General features: G+C 35.6%; 4 protein-coding genes and 1 long non-coding RNA gene across 6 annotated transcripts in view; 1 reads left to right on the top strand and 4 right to left on the bottom strand.

The window, feature by feature from the left end:
• Nucleotides 1-1,137: 1,137 nt before the first annotated feature.
• On the top strand, nt 1,138-4,300 carry LOC114734844 (uncharacterized). Of its 2 annotated transcripts, XR_003739211.1 has the most exons (4): nt 1,138-1,485; nt 1,590-1,704; nt 1,782-4,008; nt 4,220-4,300. It is a non-coding gene; the product is annotated as an uncharacterized LOC114734844 (long non-coding RNA). The 2 variants fall into 2 exon arrangements; XR_003739212.1 differs by lacking the exon at nt 1,590-1,704 and having other exon boundaries at nt 1,139-1,485.
• Nucleotides 4,301-11,969: 7,669 nt separating this feature from the next.
• Nucleotides 11,970-13,160, bottom strand: LOC114734858 (uncharacterized). Its single transcript, XM_028922510.1, has one exon. It carries the CDS (start codon nt 13,064-13,066, stop codon nt 12,158-12,160), a length of 909 nt encoding a protein of 302 aa, XP_028778343.1. The 5' UTR covers nt 13,067-13,160; the 3' UTR covers nt 11,970-12,157.
• A 3,906-nt stretch (nt 13,161-17,066) lies between these two features.
• Nucleotides 17,067-19,720, bottom strand: LOC114734860 (probable inactive poly [ADP-ribose] polymerase SRO5). The gene is made up of 6 exons (XM_028922512.1): nt 19,627-19,720; nt 18,903-19,516; nt 18,517-18,755; nt 18,285-18,421; nt 18,079-18,173; nt 17,067-17,541 (listed from the first exon to the last, which is right to left on the bottom strand). Exons 2-6 carry the CDS (start codon nt 19,490-19,492, stop codon nt 17,514-17,516), a joined length of 1,089 nt encoding a protein of 362 aa, XP_028778345.1. The 5' UTR covers nt 19,493-19,516; nt 19,627-19,720; the 3' UTR covers nt 17,067-17,513.
• A 1,486-nt stretch (nt 19,721-21,206) lies between these two features.
• LOC114734859 (deoxyuridine 5'-triphosphate nucleotidohydrolase) lies at nt 21,207-22,318 on the bottom strand. Its single transcript, XM_028922511.1, has 3 exons — nt 21,964-22,318; nt 21,790-21,881; nt 21,207-21,685 (listed from the first exon to the last, which is right to left on the bottom strand). Exons 1-3 carry the CDS (start codon nt 22,308-22,310, stop codon nt 21,441-21,443), a joined length of 684 nt encoding a protein of 227 aa, XP_028778344.1. The 5' UTR covers nt 22,311-22,318; the 3' UTR covers nt 21,207-21,440.
• Nucleotides 22,319-24,462: 2,144 nt separating this feature from the next.
• Nucleotides 24,463-27,915, bottom strand: part of LOC114734857 (serine/threonine-protein kinase ATM-like) — a 46,362-nt gene continuing 42,909 nt past the window's right edge. The window contains 8 exon segments of the mRNA XM_028922509.1: nt 24,463-24,922; nt 25,301-25,341; nt 25,431-25,533; nt 25,997-26,062; nt 26,144-26,278; nt 26,366-26,497; nt 27,105-27,204; nt 27,275-27,321. Coding sequence (XP_028778342.1) covers nt 24,845-24,922; nt 25,301-25,341; nt 25,431-25,533; nt 25,997-26,062; nt 26,144-26,278; nt 26,366-26,497; nt 27,105-27,204; nt 27,275-27,321 — 702 coding nt within the window. The 3' untranslated portion in view covers nt 24,463-24,844.

Here is a 27,915-nt window from a genome sequence, read left to right as displayed (position 1 = left end):
GTTAGGAAAGCAACTAGAGGGTGAAAGATTGGTCACCTCATTGGATATCGCAACGCCAGTGGAGATAGCATCGAAACAGAACCTGCAAATAGCAGCAAGATCTAAGAGTATTTGAATATAATCGAAACTATAATTTTAAAAGTATTTTTATAAAGGAGGAAATTTGTTTCGTTTTAAAAAAAGCGTTTCAAAAAAGTATCTTTGGGTATTTCCAAATACTCCTATAGTCACATATATATGGTTACCCTTTCTCCCCCTCTCTCCATATATATGTATATATAAAATATGGATGGATGGATGGATGGATATATTTATTTACCCATGCACAAATTTTGTAGCGCCATGAAGTGGCCAGATGGGTTCACATGTAAGTTCTATAGCACCACAAGCTCCGCTGGTTACTTCACAAATCAACCGATAAGATCACCATCAATAAGCAGTTGATTCTAAGATTCTTTTTATTTTATGTTTAGAGCAATCATCAATAGGGAGAAAGAAAGATAAAATCGCGTTTGGCCTAAAAAGGAAAAGAAAGAAAGAAAGAAAGAAAGAAGAAAAAAAAAGAAAAAATCGCCATCTGACGGAACAGGAAAGAACAGGAGAGGTTGAATGTGACATACCACTGGCAGCCATATTTGAAGAGAAGGGGAAACGGAACGACGATAATAGTTCTATTTTATCTTTTTTGGCCAATAAATATTATGTACTAAATGTGTCTTATTTACTGTTTATTTAAATTTCTTATGTTTTAGAATAATTGCCCATTTTATTTCAGCAGACTTCATTCTAATCACTGTGATCATCATAATTCATTACGTATATTGTATTTTCTTATTCTATATTCATTCTCATTTATTGTGAATACTCTTAATTTGGACACCCCATTAACTAACGAGACAGAGAAACATATTTAGCAAGAAAATGGGAAGTAATTGATATTATTTTGAAAGATAAAAGTTGAAATCCATTCAAATCAGTTTCGATATCCTAACAAAACTGAAAAGCGACCTTGATGTCCAAATAACTTGCATAATTCTAGCTCTGAAGTCCTAAAATTTGCAGACATGTTCGTGTATCTGTGCATTTGTATAAAAGATCCAATGCATTTAAACAAAATGATGCTGATTCAGTGTTTTCAATCTCAGGATAAGGTCATATAATGGACAAAATAACAAAAGCAGAGTTTGGCACTTTGTGATGTCTGGATTTCATTTCTTTGTGGTCCTGCCAGGCCAAACAAGAAATTTTGGCTTTCGTTTTACTTGTTTGTTTCTCTGTACTGCTGAAACGGAATCACTCAGAGTCCTATCACATCTATGCCTATTCATAATCTCCTGTTCATTGCATTTCACGAGAAGCATGCTTCATTGGCCCTTTTTTAAGTCTTGCGTCATCAACAAGCCCAAAGAGAGCATCATCTCTTGAACGCTCTCTAGCTACGAGGTTTAGAGCTTCCATGCAGTCACTCAACACAGCCACTTTTCGGTAGTCTTTTCACTCCAAACAAAGCTTTTGTTTCCTCGTAATATTATTCCCTTCAGTTCTCTGTTCTGCTCCCACTTGCCAATCGATTTATCAATTGAATGCAGTTTTGCATCAGATAATATGTTGCGCGCACACACTCTCTCTCTCTCACGGTTTCTGGGAGAGACCATAACTGCCTATTTTCGTATATCTGTAAACACAGATGAAATCTACGATCAGGTTGCTCGTTAGTTAATATTAGTCCCTTGAATGATTTTAAATGGGTAAATTTTCTGATTGGGTTTGTGGCTTTGCAGGTAAGATTCCCCATGGACTGAGTGGGACCGACTCACTTTGGAGTGTTCGGCACAACCTTCATGGCTTTTTTGCCAAACAATAACAAGTTGGTCTTGGTTCCCCCAAAGAAGACCGAGCCGATGCACATGGTGGCCACAACCTCAGCTATATGTGACTGATCCGGTTGTTTTCAGGTACCCAACAATAGCAAAGGGCATATGAACTGCTCTTTCACAAAACAACAAAAACACACCTTAGAAATGCTTTATTCCAACTCATTAGGAAGGTTAGTTTTAGATTAATGAACTGATGACTCAAATTTGCTAAGTGTGACTACTTGAAATGTACAAAATTGGGAAAGGAAGAGTATTGAAGGAATGAAGCAAGGTGGCTCTCAGTGGTTATGGAACAATCGTTCAGGGTTGCATGGAATCATGAAAGCTTCTTGAAGTGTTAGAGATCTTAACAATGGTAGCTAATGCATGATTTTGCTAGTCCGTGGATGAAGATTTGTCGAGGAAAGCAGCTAGGGAGCATGAAATTCTTAAAACTTTTGATGTTCTAAACTTAATCCCACCACTTCAGATTAATCTATCAGAATTCATAGTCTATGTATCTGTTAGGTAGTGTCATGATACTTTCACATTGCCAACCATAAAGACTCAATGCTTAACACAATATACATTCCCAATCTATTAATATATGTTGAAGCAACTGGACAGTGAATTGGTTCGAGTTGTGCCGTGTTAAAAGTTATTTCACTACCGTGGGTAAATGTAAATGCGGCACCCTTCAAGATTAAACAAACCTTTCCTACAAAAGACTGGATGACCGAACGGCAAAAATATCACAGAGACTCAGCGGCAGAAAAATAATAGGAGGAGAAGATAGCAGAGAGGAGAAATGATACTTGAAAGCTTAAGAGCGATGCATTGAACACTCTGTCCCGAACCCTTTTATATAGGCATCAAAGCATTTGAACATTGGGCACCACACTTATGACAATAAACATGATTAAATCTTTAGTTTCAGATGTTGGCACAATAAACACAATTTACACCTTCGGTTATGAACATTAGGGGCACCCAAAATTGAAGTTTAGGACGTTGGCAAGCGTCAACCCATGAAAAACCGTTTAAGGATCAACGAAGAAGTATTCTCAGACTATGAACCAGACTTAGACAGATAATACTTACCACACAACGATGTCAGTAAAGCCTGCTTCTATGAACCAACAACTCTTGGTGTGTGCCAGAGATATTAAGAGTTAGATTATACTCCCACAATTTTCACTGTTGCCGCTGGTTTTGCACGTTATAAATTGTTCACCCTCACTAAGAAATGCATTTTAACACTTCTCACATCATAGTGGATCTGCCAAATGCACTTTTGATCCAACAAAATTGATTGAGACTACTTTGTCTTTAAGCAGCTGTCTCATAATATTATGCCTCAATCGTACGTGTCAAGAAGATGATATATATACACTTGAACCTCCTTTATTTTGAGCAATATGAGACTTCACTTTTGACACACCCACTTATATTCACAACAATATATATTTAACACACAAATATGGTGACAAAAGTATCTTATATTGGTGCTTTGTAAAGAAGGAAGATAGAAGAGAGAAACTTAGATTGTCAATGAGGTGATCCCTTGAAATTCTCTGGCTACCTTCCTTAGCAAATCTTTATCTAAAGGCTTATAATATCGTGCATTAACTGCAGTCATTGGGATCCCCAACGCTTCAACAAGCCTCTATGCTTGAATGCAATTTTGGACCACTATTCAACACCCAAAAAGAGCCACCCTGCTTCCTTCCCTCGGATACTCTTCCTTTCCCAAACTATGACATTTCAAGTAGTCTAACTTGGTAAATTTGGATCACCAATTCATTGGTCTATGTCTAACTCTAATGAGGTGGAATTAAGTACCTCTAATGGTGTGCCTCTGTTGTTTTGTGAAGTAGTGGTCCCTATGCCGTTTCCTCTTGGGTACCTGAAACAGCTTGGTCTGTGATCTATGGTTGCAGCTGTTTTAACCATGTGCATGAGCTCGGTTTCTTTGAAGGAGCCATGGCCATCATGTTTGGCAAACAAGCCATGAACGTTGCGCCCAACAATTGCTGCTGAAATAGAAGCAAGGAAAGACATAGATATGGCCAACAGAGAGACCCTCATTGCTGGAGGTCCTTCTGTTCTACGTTGTATTTGATTGTTGCGATGGGAGATGCCCGTTTGTATGGTAAAAGTTTTTATAATCATGGTAGTATGTTTGTTGCACGTTTCTCTCTTTTCTACCATATTTAATTTTGTAATTGTGTAAAAAAGAATTATTTTTGTAAACTCTATAAAGATTCAGTCACCATGACAGTACTTTCGTTGCATTTTAATCTTTTTCAAAGCATAACAAAGAAATTCTTCCAGCTGATTCAGAGCATTCTGCCATTTTCCAGGTATGGAACGAGGAAAGCGCAACATCTGTCAATAATGTTCAACAAGTTCAAGGGACTCTCTATTCTCATGTCATTTATTACGTTTAGGTCTTGTTTGATAGGAAGCATTGAAAATTAGAGATAGGGATTGGGATTGGTATTGGTATTGAGAAAATCTATTAAAAAAGTATATAGCATAAGAGATTACTTGTCATATGGGATTAGCTAAACCTATGTATGTGGGATTGAGGAATACTATAGGGGGAAGTGGTATTCCCCAATCCTACTTCTATAAGTTTGTCTAATCGTATGTAACAAATAATTAATCATGCTAAATACTATTTTAATGATTTTTCTCAATTGCAATCACAATCCTTATCCCTCATTTTCAATGCTTCCTACCAAACAGGACCTTATTGTTGTGTATAATCCTAGTTCACTCGAGCAATTGTTCTTCTTGGTCCATTTCTTTCTGCTGCTAAGTGCTCAAGACAAAACTCTAAAGTATTCTTCTCTGCTGTGTTTCCAGGGCTTGCCAGATGGTGAACTTGGAGAATCATTTCAACTGCATCTGGAGCTGCTTTGACTGGTGAAGCCTAATTGAAGCATCTCAATCACTTGTTCTGGGGAATAGAAAACAAATTGCTTTTCTTTCTTAACAAAATTAAATCCAATTCTCTTAAATGCAGCTGAGTATGTCTGAATGAGCAATGACTTGAATGCTTTGTGTTTATACTTTAGATAGATGTGAAGCATTTTTCTTTCCTGAATCAGAAGGGAACTTGAAGGGAAATATATGACACCTAAAGTTCATGTGTGCTTTTGAATTTCTGGTTGTTTCCAACTAGTCATATGATCTGTTTGAATCAGTATCCTTTTATGGCCAACCTTAGTTGTAACAATATATCCGGTTGCCGCCAACTATTTTTTGGTGGGGCCTAGAAGTACTCGAAGCACATCACTTGTTTGTAGTTGAATATGAAGATATTGAAATTGCCTTGCCTCCAAAACTATCATAAACTCGTGCTGAATGATCGAAACACAGCAAATATTTAATTCTTCCCTATGTCGCGTGATGCTTGTTTCAGAAGAAACCCACATGCTGAATGATTATACATACAACTTCTGGGCCCTTGGCTGAAATAGTTCGAGAGCATTGCTTGAGGCCGTGTTTAAGTTTAGATAATTTAACCTTGGAAAAGAATACAAGAAGGTCAAAAGGTTCATTACGACTTGTTAAATCATTTTCTCATGCTAAGTTATTTTTCTATTTTCAGGACTCATAGGTTCTGGCACTAATTGGTTGGCCTGATATTCTGATATATGCTTGCTAATTCTCTATACGATGTCTTGGCCACGAAGACTTTATTGGTTTGAAATAATCTTTGCAAAGTACTATCATTTTTCCTTGAAGCTTGAAAATTTTGGTTAAATATAAGTGCAACCAAACTTTTCTTTAGTTGTTTCATTGACGAAAAGTAAGTGACTTAGTTATTTCCTCATTTCAAGCATTTCACTGAGAATTTCATTGCGCCCATGTATGTTTTCAACGACTCATCAACGTCCCTGAAATTGCTCTTATATGAATGGTCGAATGGAGATGGGAAACGTGATCCTTTGGTAAATCCGAGGCTCCCATCTCTGTCTGATAAAGAATTGCATGCTCTACCAGCGCACGCTGGCACAAATGGATGAGGGTCTGTGTCCCTTAATCATCGTTTTTGGATTTGATCCTGCTAGAGGATGGGAATGGAGCAAACGTGTTTGGGAGGGTCGCCCCCTTCTTGGGCCTTTATAGTACCCGGGTGATTAGTCATTGGGGGACCGTCCCGGTGGATACACTGTAACAAAAAATTACCCAAAAAAGAAGAAGAATTGCATGCTCTACGCGTCTGAAGGAAGTAAAAAAGTGAAACAATCTTCAAACAACTTCTCATTTGCATTCTTAGGTTTTTTTAAAAAGAAAAACCCATAACTATATGCAGCTAGCTTGCAAAGCTCAAATTCCAGAATGAAGCTGCAATTAGGAACTTGGGCCTTTCATGGCTTCCTGCCAACTGCTACCATATTTCACCATCATTTCTGTCGGCATCGAGCAATTAAAATCATCTGTACATTTGATGCAAATCGAAGCTTCTGCAAGAAATGGCTTCCAAAATGTATCTCAGTTCATTCCCCTGTTGTCTCACAATGATAACATATCACATGGATAATTATTAGAAGCTAAACTTGATTTTGGCCCAAAAATGTTCTAAAGGTCTTATATTTCTTAAATGTCATATTTTAATGTTGAAATCAAGTGTAATAATATATTCAATGTGATTGTACAACATTGAAGATCATTTGCCTATCCTTATAAAAGCGTCAAAATCTTCTATTTGCCTCGCCGTCTAAACTAAAGCGTTGCCTTTTTCCTCCTTTCATTTTAAGTTGCGATGATTAACCAGGGCACTCCTGGAGGACCTTAATTATCTGACTTTTCTTTATTTTTTTAATGCAGTGATTTATATAATGAACTCTTTCTTTTACATAATTCTATTGATAAGCATCTTCAAAAAGCGTCCTAACAATGATGAACTCAATAATATAAAATGCTTTATGAGCAAATACATATATCCAGCATGTGCAACACATTTCGTCCGGGGAACTCAGCTTTTTGAGTGGGATCAAATATCAGAGTTCGATTAAGACAGCCTCATCTTCGAAATAACGTTAATTAATTTGGACAGATCAGTGATTCCTCTCCTCATGTACAGTTGCATTTGTCTCTGTCACATTAAGTGTCTACTCAAAGGAAAGAAAAATACTTTGTTCATAATATAATTTATTCAGAGTCAACGGTTCACACTGATACAGCTGTTGAGAAGTCGTCCTTAACATATACAGATTTGATGTTAATCGCTAGTAGTCGAAGATGGGTGGATGGGTCAATTTGGAATCTAACTCTTCTCTAATTATTTCCAAAAGATGTAAGTTGGTAGAGAATAAAACTGGGAAACAGATGTATAAGTGATTAATTGAATTGAAGTTTTGTTCATCTGGGTAACATAAACTTGATATGTTATTCATATATATATATATATATATATAAATATATATATATATCAGCAATTGAATCAGAAATCCTTTGCGCTCGACTGAAGGAAGTTGATGATTGAGAAAGCAAAAATAATGAAGGACGACACAGACACATCTGACTTTGTCTGCCATTTCTATAAAAGTGGCTCGTCCACTTGCCCATTGATCAACATGGCCACCTATGTTTTCTTGTTTCACTATCAATTCATTTTGCACACACAACATTAGGATTCACTGCAAGGCATTATGATTTTGCAATATACTTTGTTATATTTAAAAATCGCATAATGAATATAGCAACTAAACATTACAAGTTTAGGTTAATACATAGGTCAATAGAATTGGACGGTGTAAAGTAAATAACAAGCTGTCCCAATGACAATGCCACCCGTCACGTTTGGATAAGGTTTCAGGTTCGAGTATGTCATTAGCGTGCTTGTATGCGCTCCAAGATGAGTATGATTATTCCAGAAGGTCAACTTTATTTACTGAATGAATATGAAAAGGAAGGATTAGAGGATATTACTAGTTTATTACTTGTTTGCTTACATACAATTGATAGTAGTGGGATTCACATGGATAAGAATCATTCTAATCAAACTTATTAATCCAGTAAACTATAATTAAATAAAGCATTTGTTCCATTTTAGAATACTGAAAAAAATTGTCCTGTTATTATCAATAGCAATGCCTAAATGGCATATCCGCTCCTATGACGTTAGTTGCTTTATTAACACTGTTCTCTTTTGTAAGAGAAAGAAATGGTTTTTTTTTTTTTTTGCTAAAGTATAGGTATCACAATTCTATTTGAGGCACGGAGATTAAATGTAAACACCTCTCCCAGTGGGGATTCGAACTTTGATTCGTCACGTTGTGAGGGGCTAGTCCCTTCTGCTAGACCCAACCCTTATTAGTGGAAAGAAATGATTATTAATGGTGACATAATAAAATCATTGCGTTTACAAAGAATATAAAGTCACAATTGGGCTGCTGATTAAGAAATTAAAGAAATTGATGATTCGTCCTCTTCCTCCTTTCCTTTTCTCTTTTCCTTCCTCTGGGTGTGAAAAGGTTGGTGTAGCTTAATGAAGCCATCATTATTATTAACAAAAATAATTTCAGGTTTCAAGCTTTCCCAATCTTCACTCTTAAGATTTTTTTATAGCCTGGTATTAATCAAAAGTAAAAGGGTGGGTGTGTGTGAAAAGAGCTTGAACTTGTTCCATTTTGGCCTGCTATGCTATGACATACATTGGGTAATGGAGAATTGTGTTATAGGACATATTCTGCAAGATTTTATGTGAATGGTTGACTAATCCTCTTCTGGTTTGCTTCCTGCTTTGATTTGTCCAATCCTTTTCCTTTCTTCTGGGTCCCTATTACTTACCCCCCAAGCATTAATTGCTGGTGAAATCAGAATTCTCTGAAACATGTTGTTAGCAGAAAATAAGGTAATCTATCTATCTGCAATCTGCATTGACTAATCCTGTGTGTGTTTGAGTTGTGAGATGCCTAACAAACGACAACGACAACAACATTAAACCTAGTACAGAGACGACATGAATTAACATTTACTATCAATACACAAGCTCTTTAAAAGGGGAAAAATAAGGGCAAGAGATAAATAGATGTTATATATATATATATGTGCGCCAATTGCCGCCATGTTGTGCGGCGGATTTGGGTGGTTTGAAAGAAAGCTAAATGCTTTTGGATTAGGATTGACGAGTGGTTCCCACATTTTCAAATCAGAAAGTTCTTAATCCTAAATTTCTTGATAGTATTAGTAGTCAATCAAGTTGAAAGTTAAAACCTTGCAATGGTGGAAGTATGGTAATATGAATGGAATGCTATGTACTGCCTGCTTCTTCCAAAAAGGAAAAGCCATATGTCTGTGTCCTCTGTCTCTTTCGCTTTTCCCTTTCACTTTATGCATTTCCCAAATTCCAACGCTCCTTGAAAGCTCTATCCACTCCCATTTTTCCATAACCATGTTATTCCCCCTCCACTTTATAACTATTCTATTATCATTAAATAAATTAATTAAATTAGTTATTTAAAATAAAAGTATATTAATTTTTTTTAAATATACTTTTGGGTATCTTAAAAAATATCCTCTAAATAAAAAATTATAAATTTAAGAGTGAGAGTGAAATGATGCTTTGTACTATCTTTAATTTTTAATAGAAGAGTTAGTTGACTAATTTAAATAAATTAAAAAAATTAATTAAGTTAATTATTTGTAATAAATATGTGTTATCTTTTCTAAAATATTCTTACTAATCATGTGTATTAGTTAGAACTATCATTTAATAAAATCTTTAATATGTGTAACTACTACTAAGACTATTCTGAAAAAAATAGACACAAACAAGAAATAAAATATATTAAAATCTTATATTTAAAACCTAATTAAATATAAAATTACTTCTTATTTTAAACACACAGGATAGGAGGCAGTATTTAAATCCGGAGGTATTGTGTATGCACTGTGTGTATGTGTGGATTCACAGAGAGGACAAAAGAGGAAGACCGCCGCACCAAGTCAATCCAGAGACTACAACATCCAATATGAGAAGAACATTGCATTTTGTTGCTGTCTGGTAAACGCCTACCCTGATTTCCACCCCCACAAGACTCCAGAAACAATAATGTGTACTTAGATTTCAAGATCTGAATTCCATACTGACCCCTTATCAATGGTTAAATTTTCTGTTCATCTCTAGGCACAGAAATTTAAGGGGTAACACCACCAAAAATACATTAGCAAGTCATTATTTATAAATCAAGTTGTTAATACATATGACTTGTTCTTAAGAAATTCTGCTTTTACCATTCTTAAGAACATATGTACATGTGGGTCTCATGCAAGGACCTGGAGATTTCAGTTAATATTGGTTAGGGAAGTTCATATGATAGTGAATAGTGATGACCTCATACTGGCTTTCCATTATTAAACAAGTACTAATACTTCTCTCATAAATTTTTCTCTTACCCTGCTGCTTGTGGGCAACTAATTAAATTTTCAATTAATTAGTTGTCATTTATTATAAATTATATATGTATAACTTTGGCCTGAAAAGAGAAAAGAGGAACTGAATAAATTGAAGAGCTAGCTCTAGAAAGTGCAAAAACTCACAGGATTAAGATGGAAGGTTGGGTGGAAGATGATAATATAATAAATAAAAGAGCAGCAAAGCGATGACAGGTTCAAAGTTGGAACCTTGTTTCTAGAACATATAAAAAATCAGCCCTGCTGCTTTCTTCTTCACCCAGAAAAGGTTAAATTAGGTTGAGGTGTTTATTTATTAAACGCGTCACCTGCTTTATAGTTTATATCACCTTCAACCCATACTTTATTTAGAACCACATTTTACGTCCTCTGGGGAGAAATTTTTTTTGATAAATTTAATTACAATTTTAATAAAATAAGTCGTGATAAAGAAAAAAAAGAAAAATTAAATGAGAACTTTTAACATTACTTTTTCATTTTAAAAAAATCAAACCAAACAATAACCTAAAATTTAAGATATTCTGTCTGATATATTTAATCTTGTTAGTTGCAAAATTAAAGTATGAATATGATTTCATATGATTTAATCACATTAACTGTTGAATGAATATAATAATAACGGGACTGTTCCTGAGTTGAGTGATTCTCAGCTGTTAATCGCATTTCTTTTCTTTTCTTTTCTTTTCTTTTTTTATAACATTTATATTTCTTTTCTATTCAAGTTGGAACCGACAAATCTATATTTTCTCCGCAAACACAAGAAAAGGAAACTCTAGGTCAATTAAAAACAAAATCTCTTCTACTCAAATTTATGTTGATAAGATCATAGTTTACGTGTTGCTAATTAATTTTGAAACTTCAAAGTATAATTAAATATTTTTTCCTCAGGGATGAAAAAGGCTGCAAAAACTCAAACGTTAGATAAATAATAACCACGTAGCATATAAAACGTATACGAAAAAATATGTTTCCGAATTACGAAAACCCTTGACATCGTCAAATTTTCAAAATGAATTGAACACTCCTATTTAAATAAACAAAATATTTAAGAAACAGCAGCAAAAAAAGTGAATATAATAGACTCATACACATCTATTTGATTACACTACTTTCTCTTTCACAACCGCATATCTAATTTCAATCTATTTGTAAGAAATTTACTCTAGGTTTTGATGGAAAGAAAAATAGAGGGGGGAAAAAATAAAAACTTCAAAAATAATAATTTTTTTTGTTTACTTTTAAGAGTTTTTCTCCTAATATTTCTTCTCCCATTTTTCTTTGGTTCGTCCTTCCATCCATCCAAACCAAGTCCGCCACCTTGTCCGTTTGCAGCTGGGTTTATCCACAATATTCCCAAATAATCGTCTTCTTCAACTTTTAACTTTTAGCATGTTAACCCAAATATCCAAGTCTATTTCCGTGTGAGACCCACACGCATTTCTCTGAATTTTACGAAATTACTCTGTCTACCTCACCATGCAGGCGCCAGCACACACATCATTCTTCAGAATTTGTTCAAATACTGCTACCCTCTTAAATTGTATTTTAAGAAAGCCAAATCTTTGAGGGCAAAGTGAGAGCCACTCTTTACGACCCTTTCTCTCTTTTTACACTAAATCAAATACCAAATCTGAACTAACCCCACTACTAAGCTCTTCATGGTTCATACCCGCTAAAAAGTTTCAAGGAATAATCTCATTCTCGCCCACTTTAATTACAATAAAGAGTAAAGGGAACTGATGTAATTAACCCCACAGAAGAAGAAACCAGAAAAAGCAAACACTAGACAAATCAAAAGCATTATATATAATCAGGTGATTTAGAAGAGAAATGCAAAAGATTAACTTAAATTTGTACTTAATTGCATTTCAAAATGGACGCAGATTCCTACCAAGTCCGTTCACATTTGTGAAAAGTCCTATGAATTCCTGCCTGTAAGGCAACGGCTGTTTTCTCTTACTTTCATCCTCTTCTTTTGCTGGAGCTATGGTTCTGCTGGGTTGGGATGCCTTCTCTGATGAGACGTTGGCATTATTGTCGCCGGAGCTGGGCTTGGACGCCTCGTGAGCCACTTTGTTGCTCTTGTTGCTCGTTGTGAAGATCACGAGCGGTACCTTCCCATCGCTGTGGCTTCTCGGAAGTAGGTCCCGTAGCTTCCACCGCTTCGACGAAGACCCCGTCGAACTGCTCTTCTTGCACGGCCTTTTCCACGACGCCGACGACGATTTGGGATCCCACACGCAATAGGTCCCCGAAGCCACACCGTCAAGGTCAATGTCTTCTGCTTCAGAGGTCGAAGAGGAGCACGACCCGGTTTCTCGCTCCTCGAACATGAGCTTCCTAAGCGGAAGTCGGCGGCGACGAACAGCCCCCGTTTCATCGGTGTTCTGAGTCAGCGAAACAGAAGAAACGCCGTCAAGTAAAGAGCGGTCGAAGATGGGGTACGTGGGCCTGATCTGACCGTTGTAAAATATATCATCGGCGGATACCGGCGAGGAGTGTGGATCCCTGCAAACAAAAGCGAACTCAAAATCGTCGTCGTCCTGATGGTGAGCATCACCGTCTGCTTCCTTCTGATGGACGTCTGAGCGGTTATCATCGGCGTCGGGGTGCCATGAATCATAAAGAGAATCGTCGGAGAGGGGAGAAGGGTCAGAGTGGAATTCCTGGATGACGCGGGCGGCAATCTCAGCAAGGGTCTCGGAGGAATAGCTATTGAAACTGGGAGAAGGAGAAACGTGAGAGGACTGGGACTGCATCATCTGGAAGTTGATCATACAGAGCTTTTTTTTTTTTTTTTTGGGCGAAAGATCATACAGAGCTTTGATTTTGGTTGGAAAGAGAAGAGCGTACGATGCAGAGAGAAGGAAATGGTTCTCAACTACTGTGAACGATAAGATATATATAGAGAGAGCAGGACTGTGAGTGGCTGGTTGAATTGATTTTAATAAGTTAAATAATAATAATGATAATGATAAATGGAAATTAAATATGGAGCTCAAGCGAGGTACGATTGGCTGAGGTCAGATTTATATTCTGCGTTAACGATGGGTGGCTGCAACGCTGCGTGTGATCCTGGCTACCCCTTCCCTTTCCTTCTGATCTTTCATTATACTACGTTATATTTTTAATATAAGATTTTATTTAAATTTTATTTTGGTTATAAATATAAAATTTCAATCCACTTTGTCTATCATATTTATATATATTTTTTTAAAATAATCTTTTCAATAATTGTAATTCTAACCAATACAGTTGATTAGTAGAGATATTTTAGAAAAAGACAATACATATTCGTTACAAATAACTAACTTAACTTCTCTCCTTAATCTCCTCAAATTAATCAACTAACTCTTATAATTAGGACTGAAGGTAGTATACTACCTCCGCTCTTAATTATAAGATACGGTTTAAAAGAGGTCTTAATTAGAAGATCTCGCTTGTAATTTTCAAACGAGTTCTTATAATTAGGATTGGAGTAGTATTTTTTTTTTTTTTATGAATTATGACATTTTACTAATTGTTATTATAATTGTTTTAACAAATTATAAAAATGGTAAAGTATTTTAGCCAATACTAACTTTGATGCTTAATATAAAAATTAATGTCACATTCAATGTAATCCTAAATATAATACCTCAATTTATTTTGTTTCTTATATTTATCTATTTTTTAAAATAATCCTTATAGTAGTTACACATGTTAAACATTTTATTATAGTTTTAACTAGTACGCATGATTAGTAAGAATATTATAAGAAAGATAATATGTAGTTTTCATAAATAGCTGATTTAACAAATTTTTTTAATTTATTTAAATTAATCAATTAATTTTTATATTAACAAATGTAGCTAGTGTGTAATTAAGGCTGGGGTGTATTGGGCAATAATTAAAATTGGTTAAAGAGACCAAAATTAGAACTTAGCAATATACACAACGAGATGCCAAAATGTTTCAAAAGAAGATTTTGAGGTTGCCTAGTCGAGACGAACCACGTGATCCGGTTTTATACTGGCAGAGCATGTCTGCGCCTGTGGGGTTTCACACATCCAATTTGGCCGCCAAAAAAGTGGTGCAAGGAAAAAAAAAAAAAGGGGGCAAAAAGTGACTAATAGTGCTCATGAAATAAAATTAAACAATTCAATAAAAAGATAAAATGTTACAGGTTTGAAATTAAAAATTGTCGGGAAGACATAGACACATGTAAAATATTTTTTATAAAAATTTTGAAAAATGTTATATAAAACTTGAGAGAAAATATAATTAGTTATTAATGATAAATTAATATTCGGGCCATTTTAAAATATAAGTTTTTTATTAAGAATTTCATAGACTGATTGAGAAACGCAATCAGCACATCAAACTATTGACTATATTATTAAATTTGGTCTTAATTTAATGTCAAAAGCATTTTCGCCTGTCTTGGGAAAAAAAAACCATGTTCACACGATATATTAATAAGAATATGATAAGAGAAATGGTAATAAATACTTGTATTATTATATATTTTTTAAAAACATAGTATTAAATGAGACAAAAAAAAAACTCTCTTAAAAAGACTCCATATGTTTATTTACTCATCTCTGTTTGCTAATATTTATGGTCACATTAAAAGAATTATTATGTACTTAAAACTTTAATAATTTACCTTATATAAATAGAAACAAAGAGTTAAAAAGACCGGAAGAAGCATTGATTAAAAAGAAGAAAAAAAAACTCTGGCAAATAAAAGTGGAGAAAAAGCAGAATTGAGGTGAGAGGTGAGAAATTGGTGGCGGCAATGGTTGGGGGAAGGGAATGATGTGGAAGGCAGCGTATGATAATGATTGAAAAAGAGCATCATGTGGGCCCGACGCTAGTGGCTACCACTCCAGAGGCGGTGATCCATTTTACACAAATACCCCTCCCCCCTCACGCTCTCCCTGTGATCCTCCTCATCAACCTCGCCACCAGGCAACCTCGTCCTCTCCTCCTCTTCCTCCTCCCATCCCCTTTCCATGATATTTCCCTCCCACCTTCCCTTTATGTTCTTCAAAAAAAAAAAAGAACATTTTATTTCGTAGGTTTCGAAAATTTATTTATTTAAACCAATGAGAATTGGGTACAGTAGAATAGGCTAAGTCCTCAGAAAAAGTTTGAATTTTTATTTTTTACTGGTAAAATATATCCTTAACCGTAGTTGAACAAGACTAAGTGAAAGAGTAATTGTAAGTAACAAAAACACTTCAGGTTAATGAATGTAATTTAATCCAGCAATATTTATTTATGATTTAACTTCATATTATGAACTAGAATTAAATAGAAGAAGCAGGGAGGCTCGTGCTTAATGTCTTTTACAAGATCAAATATGGCCAGCTTCGAAGGAGGCTAATCTTTTCTTAAAAGGGATATCATGAGCCCTTCAAACACTCCTAATCATGATGATGACAATAATCATTCACCAAATTAAACAAATTATACTCTTAACACTCCAATGAAGGAATCTCAATCATATGCAATCAACTTCCCCACTGTACTGTTAAGGCCTACCTACAAATCTCAAGACACTTACAAGTGGACACCACTTTTGACACATAAACATCAAGTAGTTGGTAGTTTCATAAGATAAATATAATTTCCAATTGAGACGAACACAACTCTCGGGTTTTGTACGCTTAATTAAGCTGCTCCAGAATTTATTTATTTATTTGGACAAAAAAAAAAAAAAAGAAGCTGGGTTGGGTGTTTGGAGGTGGATTGCACTCTTGTGCTTCTTGTGATGTCAACCACCAACACGGCCATTTGTCAAGCTGGCTTGGCCTATTCTTATTGGATAACATCGCGACCTCTGTGTGTGTGTGAGAGAGAGAGAGAGAGACGCATTTATATGAATATGATTTTGTGAGATGATCATCTTAACTTAATCAAACTTAATTTAGTTAGTTGTCTTATTTAAGTCCCGGTGAATGGTGATAATGCATAGATGAAGCTTGGCCAACAAGAAAGAGCGCCCCAGAGTACGTGGCATGTTTTGTTTATACGAATACTGACTCCATCTTCCCACACAAGAAGCGCAAATAATGAGTAGCCTAAAAGCCAAGAAAAATCAAACAAAAAGAAACAGATAGGTAGCACACGTGTTTCCAGTTGAAAATTTCTGTCTTTATCACATACTCTGAAGCCCAAAGGCGGAAAAGAGAGTGAATGAAAAATCAGTAAGGTGAAGAGTTGCTGTGTCCCTTATTTTGAAAGGGCTGGCTTGGCCTTCAATTTCATGGGATCGGATTGGCCGACACAATATATGCATTATAAAGCAAATCCAAACAATGTGTGTTTGGGCCTTCTTCTATCTATTTCATGGAAGGATTTGCCACTTACCAACACAGTCCATTTGCCCCAGCAAAGCTGTTTCCTACAGTTTAAATGGTTGGATCATTGGAAGGATTTGCCACTGTCTACGCGGCAAAATATCATTCACTTGACTAATATTCTTGGCTTAAATCCAATGGTCAACATGTTGCAACGTAAGTAGTGTAATATGTCACGAGGGATTCCGTAAGTTGTCCTGATAAATTATGCATTATGCAGCATCCAATCGCTGGTTGATAATACCATTACCCCTCAGATATGCACACAGGAAACTTGGTGAGCAATGGGCCAAGTCTGTGGCCTTGGCTAAAGATGAAGTCTTGTCAGAAGAAGACCCCATCAGAACATGAAAACTACATGAAAGAAAATAGAGACATGAAACTAGTGCAAATGTTGACATCCAACAACTTTTAAGAGATGCAGTGGATCCAAATTCAAAAATTTATATCATGGTTATTGACAAAACAGGGTGAACTCCACATTTCAGAGAAGAAACCACAGTAAAACCATTCAAGGATGTCCTTATAGGTTTCCTTGTTCCTGGATGATATATTCCATTCCGAATATCTACAAGGTAAAAAAGAAAAAGAAAGCTACTACTTGATAATACTCCTGTGCCTACATTTCAACAGATGTCAAATTTTCAAAAGCCACACAGTTCCTCACCCAGAATGTACAGTAAAAATTGGTTAACAAGTCAGTAACCAGTGATCCCTCTAGCCGATGATGTCTGTTGTGCCTCCTCTCTATCAGTGATTTCGAGTCACTGAGCATCATGTCAACTCCAGTGTGATATCTACCTGTTATCAACTAATGGATCTCGTGAAGGAATATGTTCCGTTTTAATGACCAGCTGTTTTATTCTACTTCAGTTCTTCACCTTAGCTGAACGCTTGCCCGTTTTCTGAAGTACAAATTCATATTCACACTGTTAGATTCCATAGCAAATACATGCGCAAAGAACAAGGATGAGACTGCAAGAGTTACTGCTGCAAGATATATAAAGTTCCTAACTACCACAGATGCAGAAAACTAAATAAATTGGACCCAAGTTTAAGCCTCAAACGATTTCCTCTTCATATATAATGGCTTATTTATTTATTTATTTATTTCTTTTGCCTAATAATCTAGCAACCGCTCCAAGATTAAAAACCACGTGATTTTCACATCAAGGAAGCTGCACTCTGGCATCATGCACTCTTGCAAGTATATTAACACTTGCAAAGAAATCCCCAAAAATGAAGATTTAACAACCAAATTGAAAAGCAAACAGCAAAAATCTTCAAGCACTTCAATTAATATGACATGACATAGTTTGCAAGATGTAGAGCACTAGCACTAGTTGTATAAAATCTACGAAGCCAGTAAGGTTGATTTTTGTCAATTGTCACTGTGTTGAAAAAATGATAAACCAAATCACAAAGGGAGAGATTAATAGCACCTTTCCCTGAAAGATTTGATGACTGAAATCAGCAACTCATCTCCTGCTATTTGTCTTACTTTTTGTACGAGTTCTTTCCGCGAAATCTTCTTTTCCTGAAAATGAGAGGAAGCTCCATTAGTGAGCTCATGTCAAGTGACAATAATAGCTTTGGCAAAGATTAGAGTGAAGGAGTTAAACCACCGGAAGGAAGTCAAAGCACTTACTTGGTAATCTTTGTGGAACTTGGAGATGAAGGCAATAGCAGATGGAGGCAAAAGCTTAGAGAGCCCAGAAATTACACTTGGAAATGGAATCCAAGGGGAGGATGGTTTTCTTAAAGTTTCTTCAAACTTCACCAGCTCTGCAAAATTTTAGAACATTCCACACATTAATTTTACAACTTTCCGAATACCATAAAAACAGAGTAACCCCATCACATACTGTTCTCGTGCATACCTTTCATGCTAGGAGCTTTGAAACTTATAACATATTCTGGAAAAACATGCGTGTTCATCCGGGCACACCAAATGATATACTTCTTGGGAGCTGAAAGGCTGTCCACCCCTGAGTCATATTCTTCAGAACTCGGATTACATTGATCAGAACCAGGAAGCACAAGTTCCTGCCTCCCCAAAATAACGCGACACAATAATAAGTGTCTTAGACCGTCTCTGTCAACCATAGAGCTTTTCAAACTACAAAACAGCAAGAATGAAATTTCATTAACTTGTGAATTAAGATTGAAAAAATGCAAATAATAGTCTAAAAGCATTTTAAAATGAATAAGTGTCCGACATCCATTTTAAGATGTTGTGCTGCTTTATAAAGAACTTTTTGTATACCTTTCCATAGGAGAATCATCTGAATAGAGAGATAATCCGCAAGCATAATGTCCATCATTCTGAGGTTTACCGCCATTACAAAAACCGTGCGAAATAATCTCTCGTATCTCTTCCTTGCCAGAAGTCCCATACCACGCAAACTTCACATTGGCATTAACACGACGCTTCTCCTCAGCTCGCATATAAACCTGAAATGATTGAACTCGAGCTTGCGCCATAACGCTAGAACAAGCATTTCTATGAATTGCAACGACCTTCGTGTTCGCTCCCAGCGTCCCTAAACCTAGAATGAATCTTCTTTGAATGAGATCATGAACGCTGTCTCCTTCAGCGAGTCTAAGAAAACCTTCACCAAGCGTCTGATGCTGCACATGATTGCTTCCAGAAACAGCACTTTCGCAATCCGAAACCGTTGATTCTTCGTTGCTCGCGGTCTCCAGGGCCGAATTCTCGACCTTCATGTAACCTGATTCATCGCTTGCCTCCTGCTTGATGGATTTGTTCGAAACTGAAGTTCCAATCTCATCAACTGCCAACCGTGGAGTAGACCCATTGTGACGGGTTTCTAACAACATATTGTCGAAACACATGGCGATGCAATGAAATCCTGTAAACTGTAAGAGAAGCACAGAAAGCTAAGTTGGAGGTATCTTCAGAATAAAGATGGGACGTGAAACGAAACCATTCAAATAAATGGATGGACGTGTTTGGAAGATATATATACCATAAAAGGAAAGAAGAAATCAAGCTGTATTATACATGTGGGTAAAACCGATAGAAAGAGAAAAACTTGGCGAGAAAGAAAACAAGGGGTCACGCAGAAGCAACCAGAGAGCTAGAAACAGAAGTGGGAATGTGATGTGAAGCGGTTTTCTTGGAGAGGAAGAGAAAACAGTTATAGGGAACAAGGGCAAGGATGAGGATTTTGAAAAACAACGTAACGGAAGGAGCTTTTGCCTTGCGATGGGCGGTGCAAATTGTTTTGGGTCGGTGTGAAATTACAGTTGCGGGTTGGTCATGATCAGATAAATTACGCGGTGAACCATGCCTTGGCGGCGATGATGACGGTTATTGACCGAGGATAAAGGTGTAAATATACATCTGGAAATGGTCCTCTATGTTGGATTGACTAATTTTAATGGCGTGCATGGGCGCTTGCAAACCGGAGCTGCCAATCTGTGGACATATTGGAAAAAGAATAGTTAGTAGTCGGTTTTATTTTTAATTTTTTTATCACGTGTTCTTATAATTATTTTTTCGACTTGTTTCCATACATAATAAAAAATTTCATCTTCCAAATATTGATATTGTATAGTAGTTTAAAATATCCAAAAATAAACAAATACTAGATCAAAATTTGCTAATGCAACATAATAGTGAGTTGATTATTCTGAGTATAATCAAAATAACATGTTTTCTTTTATATCTATTATATCAATTCTCTAATCACATATAATTTATATGTATCCCATTTAATTATAACTCTCATAAAAAATTAAACACATATTTATATATAATTAGAGAATTTGACGTAATAAAAATAAAAAAATATTAATTATTAATATGGAGTTAAAATATAAATGCTATCAGAAATTATATAGAAACGCACACAACTACTTTAGCTTTAAATTAAAAAAAAAAAGTTAAATGAAAACTTCCACCAAAGTAAAGCATTGAACAAGACAATAAATATTCCATAACATAAAAATAATAATAAAAAATTAATGGAATGCTAGGTCAATGCAAAACACTGAAATGGCCAGCCTAAAAAATATCACGTAGCGTCCCTAATTATAGACGTTAACCCTTTGTTTATAATTATTAATTTTCGGTCTTTTATTTTATGTTTTTGTGATAACTTGTATGTTAGGATTTAATATTTATAACATGAAACAAAAATAAACTACAAAAATTAGTTGAACACTAAATATAAAACCATGTAGAGAAAGGACAACTCTTCCTTTTCTTTTTCCTGAAGAACAGTTTTTCTTTCTTGGATGAAAAGATAATCAAAGGCTATTCATATAAAGATGAAGATAATCAGATACTGTCGTTACAAAATGCACAAAGAGGGTGTCTCTCCAACAATTTTGAAGGCAATATAAATTGTTATCAATTTAATTTTGATATCTTTAGTTAAATACGGTTTTTTTTTCCCTTGTACTGATCTGGATTTGTCTAGAACCCCGTGATGTTTATCCTAGATATTAGCCCCATAGGTTTCTCCCAAGTCCAAACCAAATACCAATGATTGTTGATGCTAGTTTTTCTACTATTACACTTTTCATTATCAAGATCATCTGATTTTCCTAATCCTCTGTTTTTCTTCCACTTGGAATAAAAATCCAATTGCCCTGAAATTAGATTCAGTTGATAAATCTAGCAGCAAAGATCATTTTTACAGCGCCCTTAGTATGCAGGCAAAAGCATAAACTAAGCCCACCATCCATTCGACAAAACTACTAGGAGGCATTCTCAGCTACGTATCTAACCCTAATTTTCCAAAACATTAGAAATTCGAGAGCCAACAAGATACGATCAAACACCAGTAGATCCAAAACCGCCTTCACCCCGGGCAGTGGAGTCCAAATCTTCAACCTCTTCAACCTCAGGCGTCATGATCCTCTCGATTATCAGCTGCGCAATCCTGTCTCCGACCTTCACTTCAAAATCAGCGTCCGAATAGTTGAACAAAATCACTCCAACAGGTCCCCTGTAATCCGCGTCAATCACACCCGCACCCACGTCGATTGAATGCTTCCATGCCAAGCCCGAACGTGGTGCTGAAGAATCCAGGATTTCGAAAGTCAAAGATAGTCAGAATTCATCCGAATTACTCCCTCAACCAATGATCTAAAATTACAAGAGATATGAAACTTGTCATTACCTATACGAGCATAGGTTCCTTCAGGGATCGCTATACTCAGATCAGTTGCCACTAGAGCCTTACCCCTTGCTGGCACCTTCGTCTCCACCGCGCTGCAACATTATTCAGGTAACATAAATCTCCCGTTACTGCCGATAAATATGTGAGAAAGAGAATTTCTGATCAGAGACTCACCTAGATAGATCGTAACCGGCGGAGAGAGAGGAAGCCCTAGAAGGCAAAACGGCCTTGTCAGAGAGCTTCTTCACTCGAAGAAACGGCATGATTGTTTGAGTGTTTTCAGTGGTACCGTTGTGTTCAACCTTTTGGATCTTTGGGGAAGGCTCCAGGACCTCACAGCCATTGCTCTGCACCTCTGTTTGAGCCATTACACGAAGACGACGAGGAGAACTTGAAAAGGAAAATGGTATGAGGCGAGTGGGTGATGAAGAGGGAAAGGTCGGGTTATATAGAGGAAGAGACAGGAAAGACTTGAGGGCGCCAAGTTTTCCCGCCATTTTGCTATATGCAGTCCGAACCATTGCTCTGCAAATTCTTGGCTTTGGGCCATGAAGTGGGCGTCCAATGGTCCTTTTATGAATTATGAAGTAGACCGAAAAGGGCTAATTGGACAAAATTCGTATTTTGAATGATTTCCAATCAGCAGAATATGCATAAACCATTTGAAATTCGAAGATGAGAATAGAAAAAAAAAATTGTTATTCCTAACAACTTTAAAATTGGATAAAGCAACATGTCATCCGGCATCTGATGTTATTTTTATTATTTTTCATTTATGTCCAGTATCATTTTATTTATATAGTTGGGGATGCTCAAAATAACATTAAGATACCGTACCATAAACAAGATTGTTACATGCAACTGAAAAATAAGATGCGTTTTAAGATTTTTGAAGACTTTAAATTCTCTTGGATCCTCAGAAAAAAAACTTCTCAGTGATTTCAAATGCAAAGACGGGTAGGATTTAATAACTAGATGGTGGGCAACTTAGAGCCCGTTTGGCTATCATGGTTTGGGAGAAAAGTGAGCCAAATAGGGAGAAATAATCCGAAACCATGATTTGACCTAAAAACCATGGTTTTAGAGCTCAAAACTATGGTTTCAAGAGAAGTGGATCCATTTTGCTTTTGGTTCAAATTGAAAAGTATAATTATACTTGTTAGAGTAGATCTCAACAATAATATGACTTTAACACCCCTCAATTATTTTTTAATAAACATATTTAATCTTATATCTTATAAATATATATACACATATTAATTATTTATTAATTACATTATGTTATATATTATTAATTATGTTGGTAAAAAATATATTATTAACAATTTTATTCCTTCAAATTAAAATATATTATAAAATCTATCTTTTATATAATTATCATATTAACTTATTTTTTTTAGTAATTTGCATATATAAAAAGTGTTTCTGATAACAACTATCCAAACACTCTCACTTTATCAGAATCACTTTTTCACAAAATCTATTTTCTAAAAACTATTCTCCAAACTATGGTTTGATTTCATTCAAACACCTTTTTAGTTTATGATATCAGGCTCTATCTGCTGCCTCCCCTCCCGCCTCGCTTTTTAATGCCCTTCCCTATAAATGCTTATTGATTCAGTTTGCTAAAAATTACATTAAGCTTAGTGTAGCTTGCTGTAGATTTGATATTTTATGTAGGCAAAAAAAAAAAAGATTTAATATTTTATATGAATAAAAATATACTTCTTTCATCCTAAATATAACACTGTAATACATTACAAAATAAGTAATAGAAAAATAGTATAATATACCATGGTCACTGCATTTACTGCTCAAGAAAAGGTAACATGCAAAACTTCCATTAGAAATAAAGGTGCAAGCAATTCTTTATGTCTTAACTGTTGCAATATTGTTAGGCGCGCACGCACACATTGCCACGTAGATAAAGATAATATCTATAAAACTGACATTAACATATGCAATATCAGCGACTCTTAAAAAAAATTTCACAGTAACAACTCAACTATAATAGATTTATAAAATTTAGGAATCCTATTTTGGTAAAGCTTTATTTGTTATCCATTAGGTCTTAAGAAATGTAATTTAATGATTGGAAATGTAAAGTAATGAAGTAAAAATTGTAAAGCATCTATTTAATATACTAATACTCCTCCAATCCTTAATATAAGACGCATTTAACTAATTTGATTAGATTAAGAAAGTTAGGTAAATTAATTAATTATAAGAAAAGTTACACATTTTTCCTAAAACATTATAATCATCTTTTTTTAATATCTCCTCCTTCTTACTACTTGATTATAGTTGAAAGAGTATTTATAGAAGTAATTTAGAAAAAATTAATAAATATAAGAAATGAGTCTTATATTTAGGATCATAACCAACTCAAGAATTGGATCCTATATTAAAAACCGGAGGAGTAAGAAATTATAAAATAAAATTTATATTTTCCTTTAAAAAATCAAAAATAAATGTGAAATGTTCTTGTAAAGGCCCAAAAAAGGACCAGGTAACATGACACATTTTGAATCAACAGATTACTTTAATGACGGAGATGTGGAAGGAGTCCTTTGCCCTCAAATTTCGGGCGCGACTGAATATCTCGTCAAAAAGCCCCATAGTTCTTATAGTGGAAAGAAGGCATTAAGCGGAGACCAGCCAAGCTTCCTCGCGAAACCACCCAAGAACTATTCAACTGATCCTTTATTTCTTTTCCCCCAAAAGGCACAAAATTGGATAATGGTTTGGATATGTAAAGTATCTGATGACGAGAACCAAGATATTTCTACAACGCCAGCTTCTGGCAGTTGGCGAAGCGAGGCGGGACTTGACAAAATTCCCAGCTCTGCGACAAAAAGCAGGTAACATGGAGCTTCGCCTTTTCGTACTCAACAGAAAAAACAAGATATGTAGACGTATGGTTCAATGTACAGGTTTAGATTACATATAAGAGAGAAGGAAAAGATTAGCCTCTGCAATATGAATGGAATATGCCGCCTATACAAGATAACTCAGCGGTCAGAGGGCCAACTGTACGTGGATTTCCTTGTTCACGCTATAACCAAGCTGCCCAACCAGGAAACATTTGGCACAATCGCTCAGGATCAATTGCATCTTGAATGAGTTGTTGAACCTGAAATTAGATTAAAATAAGATCATTTAAATCATTCAAGGAATATCGAAACTGGTTCATTAGGTTTAATCTCTTCTCCCAGTACGGTTATCATCCATGGTTTGACTGTAAATTCCAGGGAAGTGGAGACACTTGACCACTAATCGAGCTGGATGCCATTACAAGCCATGAGTACTTTGAGGAGGAATGAAGTGAATGATCTTTTGACTGACAATAATTTAAATTAACAAATTTGTGTTTCAATTCCCAATTATATCAGCTGCACTACTGGGAAATGCAATTATCCAAGTTTATCCGCCAAAAAGAGGCGAAGAATGAGAAAACGCAATTAACATAGCATGCATACAGGAATATGGCAGATACATATTGACAGAATACCTGCCCATGTACACTCCGCATTTCACCTTCTTCGTATCCATCTAACTTCTGCTTGACACGCATGCACGGGTAGCATCCTTATTTCCTTCGTTGTCACCATGAGGTTCCAAGAAAGTTGTATCCAAATCATCTAACTTCTGCTTGACACGCAATAGTGCACGGGTAGCATCCTTATTTCCTTCGTTGTCACCATGAGGTTCCAAGAAAGTTGTATCCAAATCATCTTCTGTTTCCTATAGAGTATAGAGAACAAGGGACAGAAGTTATTGCAGGTCAATCTAGCTCATGAACAGGCCAATAGCACTAGCCCAAAATCTACAGCCCCCAATCCCAGTATTCACTGACTGTGTAGCAAATGCGTGTAAATTTGCCATTTAATTGTTTAATAAATTTCCGTGTCAGTAATCTTTATTATACAAAATCTAATTGAATTGTGACTTCATCTCAGTTGGATCACTCCGTAAGCAGCCTCCCTTTCCACTTGATTGATCTGGATTTCAAAACATAAGTTTATAAAAAATTATTTTAAAACTACTCTAAATTTAAATTATCCCTAAATGCATTTTTGTAAGGTGCTTAATAAATCATTTCCCCCACTCTTAATAAGTAATCAAATCAAGTAGTCTAAAAAAAGATGCTAGACTTGAGCTGTGGCAGTGTATAACTAATGAAAATAACCTGGAAGGTATGACATACCTTCTGACGCTGCAAGGCTTTTAGAGGAGATAAGGCCCACTTATAAAGAGGATCATAGATAAAAACCTGCAGACGGCATTCCTCATAAGAAAATAGGCGAAAATAAATTCATTTGGGATAATCTTAAGCAAAGTATGATTCAATTACTTCAACAATTGTCAACAATGCATCTTTGTTTGTTCGCATAACAGAAAGAGTTTCCTCACAACATCTTCTGAAAACCCCCTCTACTCCGGTTATGCCCATTCCATCAATTATGTCTCTTGTCAGCCGAAATGGAACCTGTCAGTAGATACAGATGAGTAGATAATTAATATAGTTCAGAAAAAGTAAGCAATTGAGAGCAGGATTAAAGAACTTCAGGCATACCCGTTCTGGAGTCTTAAGCATCAAACCTTGTTCAAAGGCAACACCAAGATCTATGTGAACAACCTCAGCAGAGGCTTGATCAATTAAAATATTCATTGAATGTCGATCACCGAGGCCAACTATGTAACCAACCTAAAAATAAATCATAAGAATCATGAGAAAATAAGGCTGTCATGACATCATAGAATCATCAGAGAATGTGATTTGGGTCTCTTTTAAGCCAATTATTGACACTTTGGTCCTTTGAACACATGAACCCCTTTGAGATTGATAACAACAATATACAAAATTAACTTCTCTATTTTCCCCTTTTTTAAGTAGGGACAAAAGTGTTAATAATTCCCTTACAAGGGACTCAAATGACATTCTTCCTAGAATCTTTTTCAAGTAGAGAATAAGACAAACTAGGTGCTGAAAACAGATGTAAAACAGATGGTAGACTTAGTCATGGGATGGGCAAAAATACAATGATTCACTACAGATCCAACTAATTCCAGCAAGGCTACGTCATAAAGAACCTACATGCTGTCACTTGCCAATAAAAAATGGGAAAATAGGAGGTACGACTATAAAATAAGTACATGACAGAGTTTAATGTAAAGAAACCATTCTTTTACTTGTTAGCACTGAACAGTTATTTACTATGGTTTTGATTTATAACACTGACGGCTACAATCTCAGATAACTTTGGGACGGATTAAGCACAGGGAGGTTAAATTGCAACATGGAATGCACTTACCATAGAACTAGCAGCTACGCTTCGGGTGTAGGCTAGTCTCTTCTCAAGCCACTCAGCTGCCTTGAAAAATCTCTCCAAGAAAAAGTGATGCATAACTGGCCTGCATAATAGTCATGAAGCTATGAAGTTGACTGTTTTCCTGATTTGAAAGAATAAAGTACAGGAAAAACCTGAAATTCTTGCAAACTTCTTGGAACGCTTTGCGTTTGTCCCTTTCCTGTTTTAAAGCCAACAAATGTTACAATCGTTTCCTTGATGTCTAAACATAGTAGGTGGCCCTTGATAATTCTGACAATTTCACTCATGTCAGTAGGAACAGCGAAATAAACTATATCAGAGCAATATTCTGCCACCTCCACTAGTTTCCTTAGATGCTAGAAAAGATTAACGTGTGATGGATGAAGTAAAATCTATCCGACAGATACAAATTGAGCCAGAGATCAAATTAAAAATGCTTCATTTCTTCTCGTGGCTACAAATCTTTATCACACAGGATGTCTCTTCATTCTGTCCTCTTCTATCGTCACCATATTTTTCCCTTTAGCTTTTGGAAGAAGGTAGAAGGAATACAAAAAGTAGAAACTGTCTCAAGAATAACTGGTGGCTAAACATGGCAATGGTCATGTTTCACCATTTACGGCCTAACCCATAATTTGCAAAGATCAATTGCTAGTTCTAATGCAACCCTATACCATGCCTCATACGTGTGTAATGTGGATGCATGAAAGTATCGTAGACAACCGCTGTTTTCGAATTTTCATTTTCTGATTAAAAAATATTTATGATTCATTTACAATAAAATCAATATAAA

This window comes from Neltuma alba, unplaced genomic scaffold, assembly GCF_004799145.2.
Source record: "Neltuma alba isolate B1F8T4 unplaced genomic scaffold, ASM479914v2 tig00013149_pilon, whole genome shotgun sequence".
NCBI lineage: Eukaryota > Viridiplantae > Streptophyta > Magnoliopsida > Fabales > Fabaceae > Neltuma > Neltuma alba.
The sequence above is the reverse complement of the archived record's forward strand: the minus strand, read 5'-3'. Positions and strand labels throughout refer to the sequence as shown.